The sequence below is a fragment of the Amaranthus tricolor genome, chromosome 5, assembly GCF_026212465.1.
Source record: "Amaranthus tricolor cultivar Red isolate AtriRed21 chromosome 5, ASM2621246v1, whole genome shotgun sequence".
NCBI classification, from domain to species: domain Eukaryota; kingdom Viridiplantae; phylum Streptophyta; class Magnoliopsida; order Caryophyllales; family Amaranthaceae; genus Amaranthus; species Amaranthus tricolor.
In genome coordinates, this window is record NC_080051.1 from 11,835,735 (window position 1) to 11,850,969 (window position 15,235).

A 15,235-nucleotide genomic window follows, 5' to 3' on the forward strand; every position below is an offset into this window, starting at 1 on the left:
ATACTGAATCGGAGGGAGTAACTTATGAAGTCGTATAATATCTAGAATTGAGGTTGTTCCGTTTAAAATTTATCGTTGATAAAAGCCTTAATAATTTGTAGGAGTAATTTACGTACATATCACCAAACTGTTAAAAGAAACGAAGATCTTATATGGTTTAAAAACTAGAGCTATTTAAAGCAAGAGACAAAAGCTAAATGGTTGAAGGGGTAATTTAAAAACAGAAAAAAATGGCGTCGCCCGGACTCGAACCGGAGACCTTCAGTGTGTTAGACTGACGTGATAACCAACTACACCACGACACCTTTGTTAATTGTTTGCATACCATTGTTATACAACGCATTCGTTGTGGTCGAATATTTGATTGACATACTTTACATACAGAACTGTTATTAGAAGTACATTTACGAGTCTAATACTGAGTAATTGGTAAAACAATCAATTTAACTCAGTAAGCAGTAAGCAGTAAGCTTGCAACTAAATCCAATTACAGGGTTCTTATTTATCATCATCATTAAGCTAAAGCTTCATCAGTCCTTGAATGCTGAAAGGATGACAGATGTCACCCAATGGTTGGCCAGACCAGGCTGAGTCAGCCAGCAGAGAATTGACAGCATGAGTTGGGTTGTAGAAATCCCACCATATATGAGTTGATGTTTGGTTGCAAGCATTCTCTATGTTTTGACACCCTTCTGCTGCTCCATGCCATCCTCTTCCACAGCATGCTCCTCTTACATCTTCAAATCCTGCCACCCACATATTTTGCATAAATAAACCATATTAACTATGATCTATATTACTCATACTCTTCATTTTGCTTCACGTACTCGTGTTCGATCCTTGATTTTCGAATATTGGTATGACACTAACACTAGGCGTAAAATGAAATATGGATTTTAGACGTATCCGACAGTTAGACATTTGCATAAATAAACCATTATAACTATGACATAAAAGAGTAGTAACTATGACATAAAAGAGTAGTTACCATATGCTTGTGGGGTGGACATGATCTGAATATAGGCTTGGTATATATCACAGAATACAAACTGAGCATCACTTAGCTCCAAGTTAAGATCAATTATCCCATCATTTAATAGCTGATTATGCTGTGTAATTACCTCATTAATCTCACTAACACAAACCCTCATTCTTCTTCTATTTCTTCCAGTTAGAAAATACCAATCTACAACTGCCCTAGGAGCACAACCAAGAGGGTAAACTCCCATCACAACAATCTTCCTAACCCCTTCATTATAGAGACCTCTTAAGGCATTCATCATCTCGTCCACCAACAGCCTTGGAAAAAGCTCAGTGTTTCCGTTATATTCTGACGGAAACGATGCGTTTTCAAAGAAAAAGTTGATATAGTCATCTTTGCCTATGGACAAGTAGAACACGGAAGAGCTGATGAAGCTTTGGGCTTCCAATTCACCGAGTTGTAAGTGTAGGAGTTGGATTGTCTCAATTGCTTGCCTTAATTGCTGGTGGAGGGTCTGGAAATTCAGGCCATTTGCCGGGCTTAGGATTGTGGACTGGGCTGCACCATAGTTTAAACCGTTTACTATGCCCTCAATTGTGCCATTCTGCTCATAGAATGTAGGTATGGCTGGTAAATTTATCTTCTTTGCTGCAACAATCAGTAAGTAATTAAGTTCTTTATCACTAAAAACCAATCACTCCATCCATAAAAAGGCAAGAATTTAAAACAGAGGAATAATTTTTAACATGAATTAGAAACATTAATCGATAATCAACAAGCCCATTTTTAAAAAAAGAAAAGATGTAAAAGTTAATACCCATATTAAAGAAACAGCAAGAAAGAAAACCCAGAACGTCAAATATTTAGAAATGTGAGAAAAACAGAGGAGAATAGAGAAGTTCCCAGAAAACTAAAAATTATAGTTTAATTACATCCATTAAGAACAATATGTAACAAAGTAATCCTCATATGACAAACAGAATAATTTCCTAGTAAAAAAAAACCCACAAATTTTTATCACCGTGTAGTTATCTTATTATTAATGATTATCGTTCAAAGATACAACATACCCAGAAAAATAGAAAATACCCACAAGAAAGTATCAATAAATTGAAAATCATGAATAAATTCGATAGAAAAAATAGAAGAATTACCCAGAAAGTAAGGAATGAGAGAAGAATCATCGCCATTAGAGCAAGGGAATAAGGAAAGATTACGACGAAGCACAGGGTAAAACAGAGTGTTCAACCCACAATCAACTGAAGAATCACCCATTATGAAAAATCCTTTAGATTTCTGATTGACAGCATTAGATTGTAGGAGACTATCCAGAAAAGAACTTGAAGGCGACATCACAGGAGAAGAAGGATCAGGATGATGTTTGGAGTGGGATTGAGATTTTTTGTGATTATGAATGGCAGTAACAATAGCAAGGATAAGCGCAATGATTATTAGTATGACCAGTACACTACATAGTGATCTTACTGGAGAAATGTTTTTCCAATTTACCTTGAATTTTAACGGCATTTTTAATGGAAATTTCAGACGACAGTTTTTAAGATTTTTTTGGTGAGATTTTCAGAACTGTGAAGGTTGAAGACGAAGAAGGGAGACTATCTATTTTATATTAACTGATTTTCCCTCCTCAACTGTAATCTACTTCTGTTAAAAGAATGTACATGTGTTTTTTGTTTAGGCTACTTTATGCGACAGATAATTTTCGTTCTCATTTAAAAATTCAATATCAAACACATTTTTTATACACAATACTACTACTACACTATTTACTTTTTTGTTAAAAAAATTTTATTGAGAATAATCTCACCTTTTGACGTTTACTATGAACAAAATCTAGTACCGATTATTCATAATATTTCAATCTTTCGACATTTGTTTCTCACAGCACTTCTACCAAAAACCTAACCGCCTACTGCAGGTCAAGTTGGCCTCTACAACTTTCTTCTTTTCCTTCTTATATTTCAGCATTCATTTTCTTCCTTCTAACTTTATTTTCCCATTTTTAACCCTAAAATTAGAAAAGAGAAAATCTTATTTCACCTTTTAATTTAATTTAATTTTTTTCTTTTTTTTACAAAATAAATTCTCATTGATCTTCAACATACAGTAGAGGTTTAAATTTGAATAATAGCGTGAAATGTGAGTATGGATTTGTTACGATATTGACAATGGTGAAGAAGGGTTTTGGGACTGGCTCATGTCCAAAATGGCTTGTAAGTATTTATCCGTACTTTATTGTGTATATGTATGAAATTTCAAATTATAGTTTGATGAATATTTTTAATTGTAGGGTTCCAAATGCAAATTTTTTTTAAGTGGAAAACAGATATGGTTTCCAAAGAAAATCAAATTGGAAGATAGAATTGGATTAGAAGTTGAGAATGGAGCCTTATAGGAGAAAATACAGAAACTAAAGCTCAAAAAACACACTTTGAAGGAAGAAGTTGATGTCCTCAAAACTGAAGTTGTGAAGCAAGTTACTTTAGTTAAAGCCATTGTCATGGTGCTTATGTTCTCATGGTTGCTTTTCATTGCAATTGTATTTGTGTTGTACTAAATGTCAATTGTAATAACTAGTTTCAAATTCAGTGGAATGGTACTATTATGTTGAAGTATATAATTGAGGTTGATGCGTTCTTCCCACATTATAAATCTTACTAGTAATTAAAATGTATACATATGAATATTGCTACACATACATATTGTTTAATTAATACACATGAAAATAAGTGATTGGCAATTAAAGTGTTAATACATACATAGAAAGTTAGAAAAAAGTAATTTCCATTACATTACATCACTTGACCAGTTAACTAATCTACTACTAATTATTGAGATATTTTGAGATTGATGATTGTGTAGAACAAATCAATAATGCTTGAGAAGATATGCTTGAATCTAGGGATGGCAATTCAGTCCGAATTCGACCCTAGTCCGACTCGATCCGAGGAAAATAATCCGATTCGAGTTCGAGGAAAAGGTTATCCGACTCCAACTCCGACTTCATGATCCGAATCCGAGTTAGAGACGGACCGAAGGAAATCCGACTTTGAATTTGACTTTTAACCCAATATTTTGTTTCCTTTAAAACTGTAGACGTGACTAATTCAAGCTCTCTCTCATACTAATTGTAATTTTCGATTTTGAAAAACTACTTGGTATTTTTATTTAGATCAATGAATCAAAATACGACAAATCAGATCAAGAGAAATAAAATACACCAAATCAAAATGCAAGAAAAATTTGTTAAATAGTAGTTTTAGAAATATTTCTCATGTTAAACTTGAATTCAAAGTACATATATTTTTGTTAAATTGTATTTGAAAAATATATTTTGTTAACTTCGTATGCTTTAAATCATTAGTACAATATCACAACGATAAATTTTGATAATAATCTGACTCCGTATCCGACTCCGTTGGAGGTCCGAGTCGGGGCAAACTTGGAGTATGCATAATCCGACTCCGAGTGGAGGTGGACTAAAAAAAAATTCGACTAAAATAAAGAAACTTTACCACTTATATATCTCGAGCATCCAATATCTAAGATCCACTTTTGCTTTTCCTACAAAACAAAAAAAAAACATTTCTCAACTTTACTTAGCTAGCCAAGTGACAAATTTGGGACCATATTCGGGGTAAACCATGTTAGGTGGTCTTGTCCCTTTAGGAACCCATATTTGCTTTATCTGCCCACGTAATTCAAGAGGAAAGAAATTCTTAATGATATAATTGTCCTTACGTCTGTAGGGACATGCAAACTTAATATGTCCTTTTTTGCAACAAAATGAGCAAGTAGGTATGCGTCTATGTTTGTATGCAATCTTAACAAATGTGGTTTTACTCTTTTAGTTATGTATAACATTATTATAACCTATACCACATTTATCATTGAATCATTTTTGACGTGTAAACATTTTCGTAAATTTAGATTTAGAGTCATTTAGCTTTGTTTTAGGCTTGTAAGATTTTCTCAGACTCATGTTTCAGAGTCTTGAGCTCAGATTCAAGATTATCATTTTTAGTCTAAAGATCAATAAGCCTTTTCATCTGGCTGATATCTGTTCTTTCAAGACTTTGATAGTCTCTTCAAATTTTACCCTTTCGGCCTTTAGCGATTTATTTTTCGTTATAAGGTCCTCACAACCTTCAGCATAGTGTCAAATTCTATTTTCTAGAATGTTTCTCTCATCTTTTAAGATCTTTTCAATTTGAAACATGTCAAAGAAAGCTTTGACTAAATCGTCTTTAGAGAAAGAGTTAAGAAAGTCAAGTACCTCCTTATGATTTTGATCTAGATCATCATCATTGCCATCATTAGCCATAAGACATAAGTGAGCTTGACCATCTTCACTTTAAGGTTTGGTTGATTCTTCGGAATCACTCTATGTAGCAACCATTGCTTGTTCTTCTTGTTTTTCTTGTAGGATTCCTTTTTCTTCTTAGGGAATTCCTTTACAAGATGTTCTGTAGATCCACATTCAAAGCAAGCAAGTTTGTTAGTTCTAGAATTAGAGTTAGAGTTCGAAGATTTACCTTTGTTTCTAGATTTAAATTTTTAAAATCTTTTGTGCATCTTCATGATTCCTTCTAGACCTCTTGTGATCAAGGCAAATGGATCTTCCTCATCATCACTTTGTTCATCATCGCTTGAGGATTCATGATGTTTCTTGGCCTTTAGAGCAAGGTTCTTTATGGATGGTGTTACATCACTTTCTCCATCATCATGTAGGGTAAGCTCATGAGTTGTGAGTTTTTCAAGAAGATCGTCAAGTGATATAACTCTCAAGTCTTGAGCTTCTTCAATGGCAGTGACTTTTGGACCCCATTTGGATCTTGGAAGACACCTCAAGACCTTCTGGATTTTTTCTGTATTAGTAAAAGTTTTACCAAGAGAATTCTAACTGTTAGTAATTAATGTTAAACGAGTAAACATTTCATTAATATTCTCATCCTTTTTCATCTTGAGCATTTCGTATTCATGCATGCATGAGAATGTTGATCTTTGTCTCCTTTACTTGACTTGTTCCTTCATATGTCACAACTAACTTATCCCATATTTTCTTAGCACTTGTGCATGATGAAACTCTATTGAGCTTGGTACTATTTAAAGCACAACACAATTGATTCATTGCTCTAAAGTTTTTGGATACGGATTCCAAATCACTTTGTGAGTATTCGGATTCAGATTTCATCACATCATTTCCTTGAGCGTCCGTTTTTATAGGTACCTTAGGTCCTTCAGTTATGATGTCCCAAAGTTCCATATCTTGATCAATTACAAACATCTTCATCAAAGTTTTCCAATGAGAGAAATTTGTTCCAAAAAACAAAGAAGGCCTAGAGCACGAACGACCTTAAGCAAACAACCTTTCTCCTATCGGATCCATCACAAGATATTAATCTTTATATGTGAAACTCGGCTCTGATACCAATTGAAAGTTGATAGGAGATCGAATACTCTTTAGAGGGGGGTGAATAGAGAGTATGCCCGTTTAAAATTTTTGTCTGGAAGGTTAGCTCAAAAGCTTGGGTGACCTTTCAAACCTATTTTTTGGAACAGTTTTAGGTCGATTAATAAAACTATAACGTATGTGCAGAACTAAACTTAAACAATAACACACGATATGTTAACGAGGTTCGATCCTAAACAACCTACTCCCCCACCTATGGGTTCTCTTCCAACTCGTAGGATTTCAACGCCTTTTATTAATAGACTTTAAGACAAACTAGAAGATCTCTCTATCTTCTCTCACCACATTCTTCCCCTTGAAGAACGTCTTACAAGTCCCTTAATAAAAGCAAATCTCAATCTCACAATAGAGATTTCAAGTTGAACGCTTTAAAAAGTATTCTAAGTTATGCGTATTAACCTATAGAAAATCTAACTCTTTTTAAACACTTAATCGTATTACAAATTGTAAGAGCTAGGTGAACTAAGAATTACAACTCTTTTTGATTACTTAGAGAATACTAGATCTTATTTCCACAAGAGAGAAAATTGTAAGAAGAGGTGCAATCTTAATTCTTAAACGAAGCCTTGTATTTATATATGTCACGCCTCAACATATCCTTGAAGAGCAAGAAAGCTTCATCCATCAATTTCGTTGATCTGGTTAGTTTGTGCCAGTCTTCAAGACTTTGAGCTTTACCTCAAACTGACGTTGCACTGACAACTCTTATAACTATGTCATTGTGTGTTGTTTTTGGTTATCAATAACCAATGTTGTGCTGCCACATTAGAACTCATAAAAGATATTGAAAACTCAGCAAAAACTAGATAATATAACGTGTAAAATTTATTCAAATTAATTCCTATTTTTAGCATTAATTTAAATTGTCTTTTCCTATTTTTAGTGTCAATTAAAATTGTCATCTTATTTATAGGAAAGCTCTTTCATTAGCATAGCTTAACAGCTTATTTAATTTCAAATATAAAGCGTGTACTCTTAATTACAAAATGTGTGAAGCTTATACGTTAACATTTAATCATCTAAATATCTTAAGCACACATTATAAATTCAAATTCAAATTTAATAACATAATATATCCTAACGTTTAAATTATTCAAACATACTTTATTTTTTAATTCAAACTTAATTTCAATATATTTTGACCTATTTAAATATTTCAAAGTTATTCTAATATACTTTGACCTATTAAAATATTTCAAATGATAATGACGAAAATAACCTTCTCTTAAACATAATTATCTTAAAAACATTTAAATTTATTTCAAGACTTATAAAATCAACCTTAAGATAAACTTAAGTCATTTAAACATATTTTAATATTTCGGACTTAAAATATATAACAATTATTCACTTTATATTTAATATGATTTTGGACCAACTTAAACAACTAAATATAATTACTTAATTTATTTGTTTAATTAATATGAGTTTTGAATTATCATCATTTAAGAGAGTTGAGTCTTCACTTTATATCTTAGTTTTTCATATAGCAGCTGTGGACCCATTTCACCTAAAGGTTTTCCTTCTTGTTAGCAACGTTCCACAATTTTTTTAGCATAATCGCCTTGTTTCACTTGTACATGTCTCTCAGATTTAACCCTCCCTTAGTAAAAGGAAGAACCATTTTTTCCCACGTCACCACCGCCTTACAAGAGATACCCTCTTAACCTGGCCAAATGAAGGAGTGGCACATGTCTTCAACCATTTTAATCAGCTTTTTCGGAAGACTAAAGATCTGGGCTCAAATGTTTTGCATGCCCCCAATGAACGATCTCACCAGCTGCACTCTCCCGACATAGAAGAGGAGCCTAGAAGACCAGAACTTGGTAACACCTTGAATAATAAAATTACTACTATTTTATTGTTGCCCCATATTGTGGCTAACAAGGTTGTTGTATGGCTTTGAGAAAAAAATTACCTTCTTGGATTTTGTGAGCAAAAAATAGTGCGGATAACGTGCATAGAATTAGGGGTAATATATAAAAAAAAAAAAGTAGTCGAAGCGAATAACGTTTGTACTGCTCATACTCTTGAATATACTGGAATTGGCAATCAAATTACATATTATTGCATATTCATAGTGGAGTAATTAGCGAACTACAGCCTTCGAATTTAGAGCTTTTGCTAATTACAGATTCAAAGTTCGTTTTTTGCGAATTACTGCAAAGTATCAAAGTCTACACCATTCAGGCTTAGTGACCGTTGACCAGCCTAAATGACAGTTAACCATTACTAATTACCTTTGACTTTTGTTGACCATCGTTAATCACCTTTGACTTTCTTAATTACCAATAGTACCCTGGTGTTTTAGCATTCTAACGTCGTTTGTACCCATTATAACGGTATTTTTTCAAAATGGACGTTGCGATTATCATTTGGGATCGCTCTTTTAGGAATCTGGTCGAAACAAGTACTTATTCACCTATTTCCCGACACGTGGACCGAAAAAGAAATTTAACGTCATTTTTACCCATCATAACGATAATTTTTCAAAAAACAGATGTCACGATTACCCTTATACGATAACTCTTTCGAAAATCCGGTCGAAACAAGAACTAATTTGTCTATTTCCTAACACGTAGACCGAGAAAGATACTAAACGTCATTTTTACCATCATAACGATATTTTATCAAAAAACGAACGTCGCAATTACCCTTATTAGATAACTCTTTCGGAAATAAAGTCAAAATAAGTACTAATTTGCCTATTTTTCGGCACGTATACCAAAAAAGATATTTACAGTCGTTTTTGCCCATCCTAATGATATCTTTTCAAAAAAGGGATGTCGTAATTACCCTTGCAGATTTACTCTTTCAAAAATCTGGTCGAAAGAAGTACTAATTCGCCTATTTTCCGACTCGTAGATCGAAAAAGATATTTAAAGTCATTTCGAACAAATATCGTATGAAATCCCATTTTTAGTTTAAGCATATCTAGGCATTCATCTCTGCGCATTCACTTTACCTTCTAAGTTCTAACACTCCCATTATTAGTTTGAAATCCATAAAAGCAAATAGGATATTATTTGTATTTATACTGATACTGCGATACACTACAACTGAGATCTGTATCTGATTTTCATTATAGGAACTAAATTGCTAGAACAAAATTTAATCAGACTTCTAAATCCGATACTCTACCAAGCCTTGAATGCTCAAAGGATGACAAATGTCGCCTAATGGCTGGCCAGACCAGGCCGAGTCAGCCAACAGAGAATTGACAGCATGAGTTGGGTTGTAGAAGTCCCACCAAAGATGAGTTGATGTTTGGTTGCAAGCATTCTTCATTTTATGACACCCTTCTGCTGCTCCATGCCACCCTCTTCCACAGCATGCTCCTTTCACTTCTTCAATTCCTACAACCACCAAATTTTACATAAATACATTAATCTAATCTGGCCTAAAATGCCACATTATAGCTTTCAACACCAGCACATTGTTAACAAAATTGTTTTTTTTTTGGGCGAGATTAATAAATTGGATATAATAGGTTAATTAACATACGGGGTTTCTAGAAGTAACAGATATAGAATAGACAGAATAAAAGTAGTGGGGTTATATTAAAAAAAAAAGGACAAATTCATTCGGAAAGATTAAATTTTAAAAAGAGCAAATTGAATGGGACGGAGTAGTTACCGTATGTATGAGGATTGGACATGATCTGCATGTAACCTTGGAAGGCATCACAGAATACAAACTGAGCATCATTAAGCTGCAAATTAAGATCAATTATCCGATCATTTAAAAGCTGATTATGCTGTGTAATCAGCTGATTGATCTCATTAACACAGCCCCTGCTTCTTCTTCTGTTCCTTCCAGTAAGAAAATACCAGTTTACAACAGATCTTGGAGCACAACCAAGAGGATAAACTCCCATTACAACAACCTTCCTTACACCTCCATCATAGAGATCTCTTAAGGCATTCGTCATCTCGTCCACCAACATCCTTGGAATCATCTGAATGTTACCGTTGTAGTTTGAGGGGAGAGATGCATTTTCAAAGAGGAAGTTGATGTAGTCATCTTTACCCAAGGACATGTAGAAAACAGATGAGCTGAGAAAGTTTTGGGTTTCTACTTGACCAAGTTGTAACTGTAAGAGTTGGATAGTCTCAAATGCTTGCCTTAATTGCTGGTTGAGGGACTGGAAAGTCGGGCCGTTTGATCGGGCTAGGATTGTGGCTTGAGCTGACCCATAGTTGATTCCGTTTAGTATGCCCTCAATTGTGCCATTTTGGTCGTGCAATGTAGGTATTGCAGGCAAATTCATCTTCTTAGCTGCATGGTAACTTGGTTCATTAGCTATGAGAATGCACTGACCCAACTTTTAATAAAGGTTGAAAACAATGGTAGTTTCATGTATGAACATTATTTGGAATCAAAATTTTCCAAATGATCGGAAAATTTGTAAATAGTACTCTCAATTATTACTTATTGACTCAAAAAACCTCTAACTTATTATGTATCTTTGTATACCACAAGTATTGGAATACATAATGTTGAACACTATGCATATTATTTTGGAAAAATTAACTAGAACAATTTAACCTTTTTATGATTTTCGTGCAATAATTTCCTATTGATTAACCTTGAATAATCCCAACTTTAGGGATTATTTGCCTAGGGTAAACTTGATAAGCCGATGATCTGCTATAGTAGGTAATTCACCAAAAAACGTAAACTGAGAATTAATGTAAAATTAGAGAAAAATTTTAAAATTCACATGAAAAAATTCCAAATAATTAAAAGAATCAGAAATTTTTTTAATATTTTTTTCACATTTTTTTTCGACATTTTATTTTAATTTATCTTTTTTTAAAAAAAATAAACTTGCTAAAGTCATGGAGTTACCGGGTTTACTCCAGGAAAATACCCTTTAAAATTGAGATTATTCATGGCTAATCAATAAATGGGATTATTGTTAGAAAATCATGAAAAAATTGGATTATTTTATGTAATTTTTCCTATTATTTTCAATCAATTATTTTGAGTATCTTGAGTTAATAAGCAACAGTTGAGGTTCTTAATACCGTAGGTTTGAAGTTTTATAAGGTAAAAAATAACAGTTGTGAATATTTTGAGTCATTAAGCAAAGATTGAGAGCATTATTTATAAACTTTTCAATTATATAATTAAAATTACCGATGTCCGATATAAACCGATAATTACTTGCCCTTACCTAGCAAAATCATTAGCAATTGACATCACAAAGTCAAACCATCAAATGAAATTATAAGGAAAAAGATATCCACAAGCATCTATAATATACGCTGATTATCAAGTTACAAAAATTTACCAAAAATATAGCAATATCAAGATATCCACCTAAAATTTTGAAGATAATTATGCAGAAAACGAATTGAAAAGTTTTCCAACGATAGAATATTTGATTAATCAAGAGTAAAATAACATGAAATTTGTAAAATCATTAAAACTCACATTAAAAACAAGAATGAAAATAATGAAAAGCAAAGACATGCCAAGATAAAAAGGAATAAGATGGGCATTAGAGCAAGGAAACAAGGAAAGATGATGACTAAGAACAGGGTAAAACCTAGAATTTCCATCACAATCGACTGAAGAATCACCTATCACAAAAAGTGCTCGATTTTCCAATAATGAAGAAGAAGAAGAAGAAGAAGAAGAAGAAGAAGAAGAAGAAGAAGAAGAAGAAGAAGAAGAAGAAGAAGAAGAAGAAGAAGAAGAAGAAGAAGAAGAAGAAGAAGAATCGATTGTGTTATCAAGACAACCCAGAAAAGAATCCGAAGAGTGATAAAGCCTAAAGGCGAGAACGAAAAAGAGGGTGGTAAGCACAGCTATACAAATCACGAATAATGAAACTAAATAAGTTGATGAATCCAATTTATAGACATTTCTCAATGATATTCTCATTTCTTTTACCTTACTTTCTATGATTGCTCACAAGTTGTTTGGTGATCACAGAAATATGGGCGGGAATGTAAGAAGATGAACAAAGAAGAAAGTAAGTTTGCCACTTTGGGTTTTTCAACCAACTTTTAAAACTCATTTTCCCTCCTTAAGCTTTTGCATTTTATTTTTGTTCCACGACTTCATTTAAAAATTAATTGTATATTTTTTTTTTAATTTCATCTTTACGTTTTATGTTTTTTTAAATGTTATTATCTGCAAAAGATCAATTTCATTCTATATTATAATATTAGTTTGATTAAACTAATACACTAATTTGATTTGATTGATTAATATATATATATATATATTTTTTTTAACATTTATGTGGGGGTAATTGATTGAGATTGTAAATAATATCTTATTCATATTTGATATCTAATTTTATGTAAATATGCAATCACCCTTAAACATTTTTAACGGGAATATTTGGAATGACATTGTTGTTGATTTCTCATTCTGTTTATTATTAACACTCTCACCTTCCCTGTTAAAAAAATTTAATTTAATCATATCATATCATATAATACTATAAAAAAGTTGAAAAATTCTAAGTATCATCCTCTAAGATGATATGACAAATGAAAATTTTCATTGAATGAAAAATAACCTCATGACATATTAATTTGAGTAATTTTTATTTAATAATAATATGACTATAAATGGTAAATGAATAAATTAAAATATATATAATAATAATTAAGGAAATAAAATGGAAAATTTCATCGTTAATTTTTGGCTACTATCAACCTTATGATCGATGGTAAGCCTTCAATCTCTGTACTTTTGCTTTTTCGTTGTTAGTTAGAAATAAAATTTATTCCCTCTGTATTAGAGTTATTCTATCCATATATTGGATTCTTTCTACGTATATATTGGGTTTTAAAATCTCACAAGGTGAGAGTTTGGAGTCTTGTTATTGATTCAACGGGTAAAAAGGTATATGACGCTATCACAAGTGTCAATTCTACTAACAGGTCAATAGTATTAAACTTATCTCTATTTCAAAGCTACATCAGAGAAAGACTGTTCATACACCCGTGGGAATGGTAGAAAGTCTCATAATAGAGGGTAAGAGAAGTCTTCATAGAAAGAGTTGGATCTCTTTTAAGGACCTGACGAAGGATAGGAGTAAATGGAGGCGTCAAATCCGAATCCAGACTTTTAATAGTCCCCTTTCTGTTCTTTGTAGTTGCTTATTTACTCTTTTCTTATTTTTGTTGACTACCTACGTTACCCTATGATTTTCTAATGGCTCAATCCTAGTCCACCTTGTTTTTTGTTTTGCAGGTAACATTTCTTATAGGTTTTTTGGTGACTCATTTCTCCCGTTGCGATGATTTCTTTACTTAGGGGTTTAATTGTCTACGCATTTTCCTCTTATCTTGTCATGGTTTTTTTGCGACTCATTACTCCCTTTGCGATGATCTCTTTACTTCGGGTATGGTCTGTCTGATACCTTTTCCCCCGAACTCTATCTTTATGCAGGATGTTGGGCTAATAATTATGATCATGATCATGACTAGATCTAAAGACCCTTCGGAGGAGACTGTAGTAAATAGAAATGTAATAGACGAAAAACTTCATTGTTACATCTCCTTATCGTGACTTTTCTATATGAAATTTTATTTGATTAAAATTTTGTTATGTATTTAATCGATTATTACTCTATTGTAGAAGTTAGTATAACACTATTCATCAATGAAGTTCCTTCAAAAAAAAGCTACAAGAGTGTTTTACATGATGAAATTAACCGAGAATTGGATTGATCCGGTTCCTAAAGGCTTTCCCTCTTACCTGCTGATTCTTCCTCCCTTCCTAACTACCGTGATTCTACTCATCCCCGTACATGAAAAAAAAATGTCATGAGTGACATTTACCAGAAACGAAAACAGAGTATCAAGGAAATGGGTTAGCTTATGCCGACTGTCATCAAAAGATAAAATCGCAATCATACATAATCAGAAAGATCAAGAAACCCACATTGAATATGATAAAAATTATTTCCAAAAAAAATAAATTAAAATTAATCCAGAAAAAAAAGAGAGTAAAATACCTAGAAAATGATGTATAAGAGTGGATTTAGAGCCATTTGAACAAGGAAATAAGGAAAGATTATGGCGAAGAACAGGGTAAAACAGAGTATTATCCCCACAATCAACCGAAGAATCTCCCATCACAAAAATAGATCGAGAGCGCAATGTTAAAGGGTTGTTCTTGTTGATGTTGGTTTGCTTAGATTCAACAAACATGGATGAGGAATGAGGATTAGTGTTTTCTGAGGAAGAAAACCCAGTAAGGCCATTAATGATTATAAAAACTAGAGCTGTAATAGACATTGAAACTAAAAATCCAGTACAAAAATCCCTGTTGATCATCTTTGTAATCTCTTTTACATTCGCTTTATAAAAGGATGAGATAGTTTCAAGTTTGAAGTTTTCTTGGTTGATGAAAGAACAGAGCGAAAGTGGATAGAATACAGTTCAGGGGAAGAAGTTGGAGGGGAAAAGAAAACTAGTTTTGTGCGTTTGATATTTAACACAACAAACTTTTAACTGTTTTCTTAAACTATACAAAAAGCACTAATAATTAGCAAAAAAATATTAATTATATCTAAATTTAATTTAGGTTAATATCAACATTATAAATGAAACTCATTTTTTGGACTCTTAGAAAATATGAGGTCTTAGGCAATAGCACGTTTTGCCCTTGCAAATTAACGGCCATGGTCATGTTCCATTAAACGATCCTTCTACTTATGAAATTAACAAAACTCGATAGTATGGAACACTGGTAAGGTTGTATATATCTAACACATCAAGTCATACAGGATT

At 32.6% G+C, this 15,235-nt stretch overlaps 2 protein-coding genes and 1 non-coding gene across 3 annotated transcripts; all 3 read right to left on the minus strand.

Annotated features, from left to right (window-relative positions):
* Window positions 1-231: 231 nt before the first annotated feature.
* TRNAV-AAC (transfer RNA valine (anticodon AAC)) lies at window positions 232-305 on the minus strand. The gene has a single exon. It is a non-coding gene; the product is annotated as a tRNA-Val (tRNA).
* A 16-nt stretch (window positions 306-321) lies between these two features.
* On the minus strand, window positions 322-2,509 carry LOC130813425 (GDSL esterase/lipase At1g71250-like). The gene is made up of 3 exons (XM_057679259.1): window positions 2,137-2,509; window positions 989-1,630; window positions 322-746 (listed from the first exon to the last, which is right to left on the minus strand). The coding sequence occupies exons 1-3, from the start codon at window positions 2,507-2,509 to the stop codon at window positions 520-522; spliced, it is 1,242 nt and encodes a 413-aa protein (XP_057535242.1). The 3' UTR covers window positions 322-519.
* A 7,006-nt stretch (window positions 2,510-9,515) lies between these two features.
* On the minus strand, window positions 9,516-14,763 carry LOC130814220 (GDSL esterase/lipase At1g71250-like). The gene is made up of 3 exons (XM_057680300.1): window positions 14,458-14,763; window positions 10,110-10,751; window positions 9,516-9,829 (listed from the first exon to the last, which is right to left on the minus strand). Exons 1-3 carry the CDS (start codon window positions 14,738-14,740, stop codon window positions 9,597-9,599), a joined length of 1,158 nt encoding a protein of 385 aa, XP_057536283.1. The 5' UTR covers window positions 14,741-14,763; the 3' UTR covers window positions 9,516-9,596.
* Between the last annotated feature and the right edge of the window lie 472 nt (window positions 14,764-15,235).

Coding starts and splice junctions, on each gene's coding strand:
- LOC130813425 (XM_057679259.1), bottom strand. CDS start 2,509: ATGCCGTTAAAATTCAAGGTAAATTGGAAAAACATTTCTCCAGTAAGA. Junction 1,631..2,136: donor TCTCATTCCTTACTTTCTGG/GTAATTCTTCTA, acceptor TGATTGTTGCAG/CAAAGAAGATAAATTTACCA. Junction 747..988: donor GTCCACCCCACAAGCATATG/GTAACTACTCTT, acceptor TGTGGGTGGCAG/GATTTGAAGATGTAAGAGGA.
- LOC130814220 (XM_057680300.1), bottom strand. CDS start 14,740: ATGTCTATTACAGCTCTAGTTTTTATAATCATTAATGGCCTTACTGGG. Junction 10,752..14,457: donor TCTTATACATCATTTTCTAG/GTATTTTACTCT, acceptor GTTACCATGCAG/CTAAGAAGATGAATTTGCCT. Junction 9,830..10,109: donor GTCCAATCCTCATACATACG/GTAACTACTCCG, acceptor TGGTGGTTGTAG/GAATTGAAGAAGTGAAAGGA.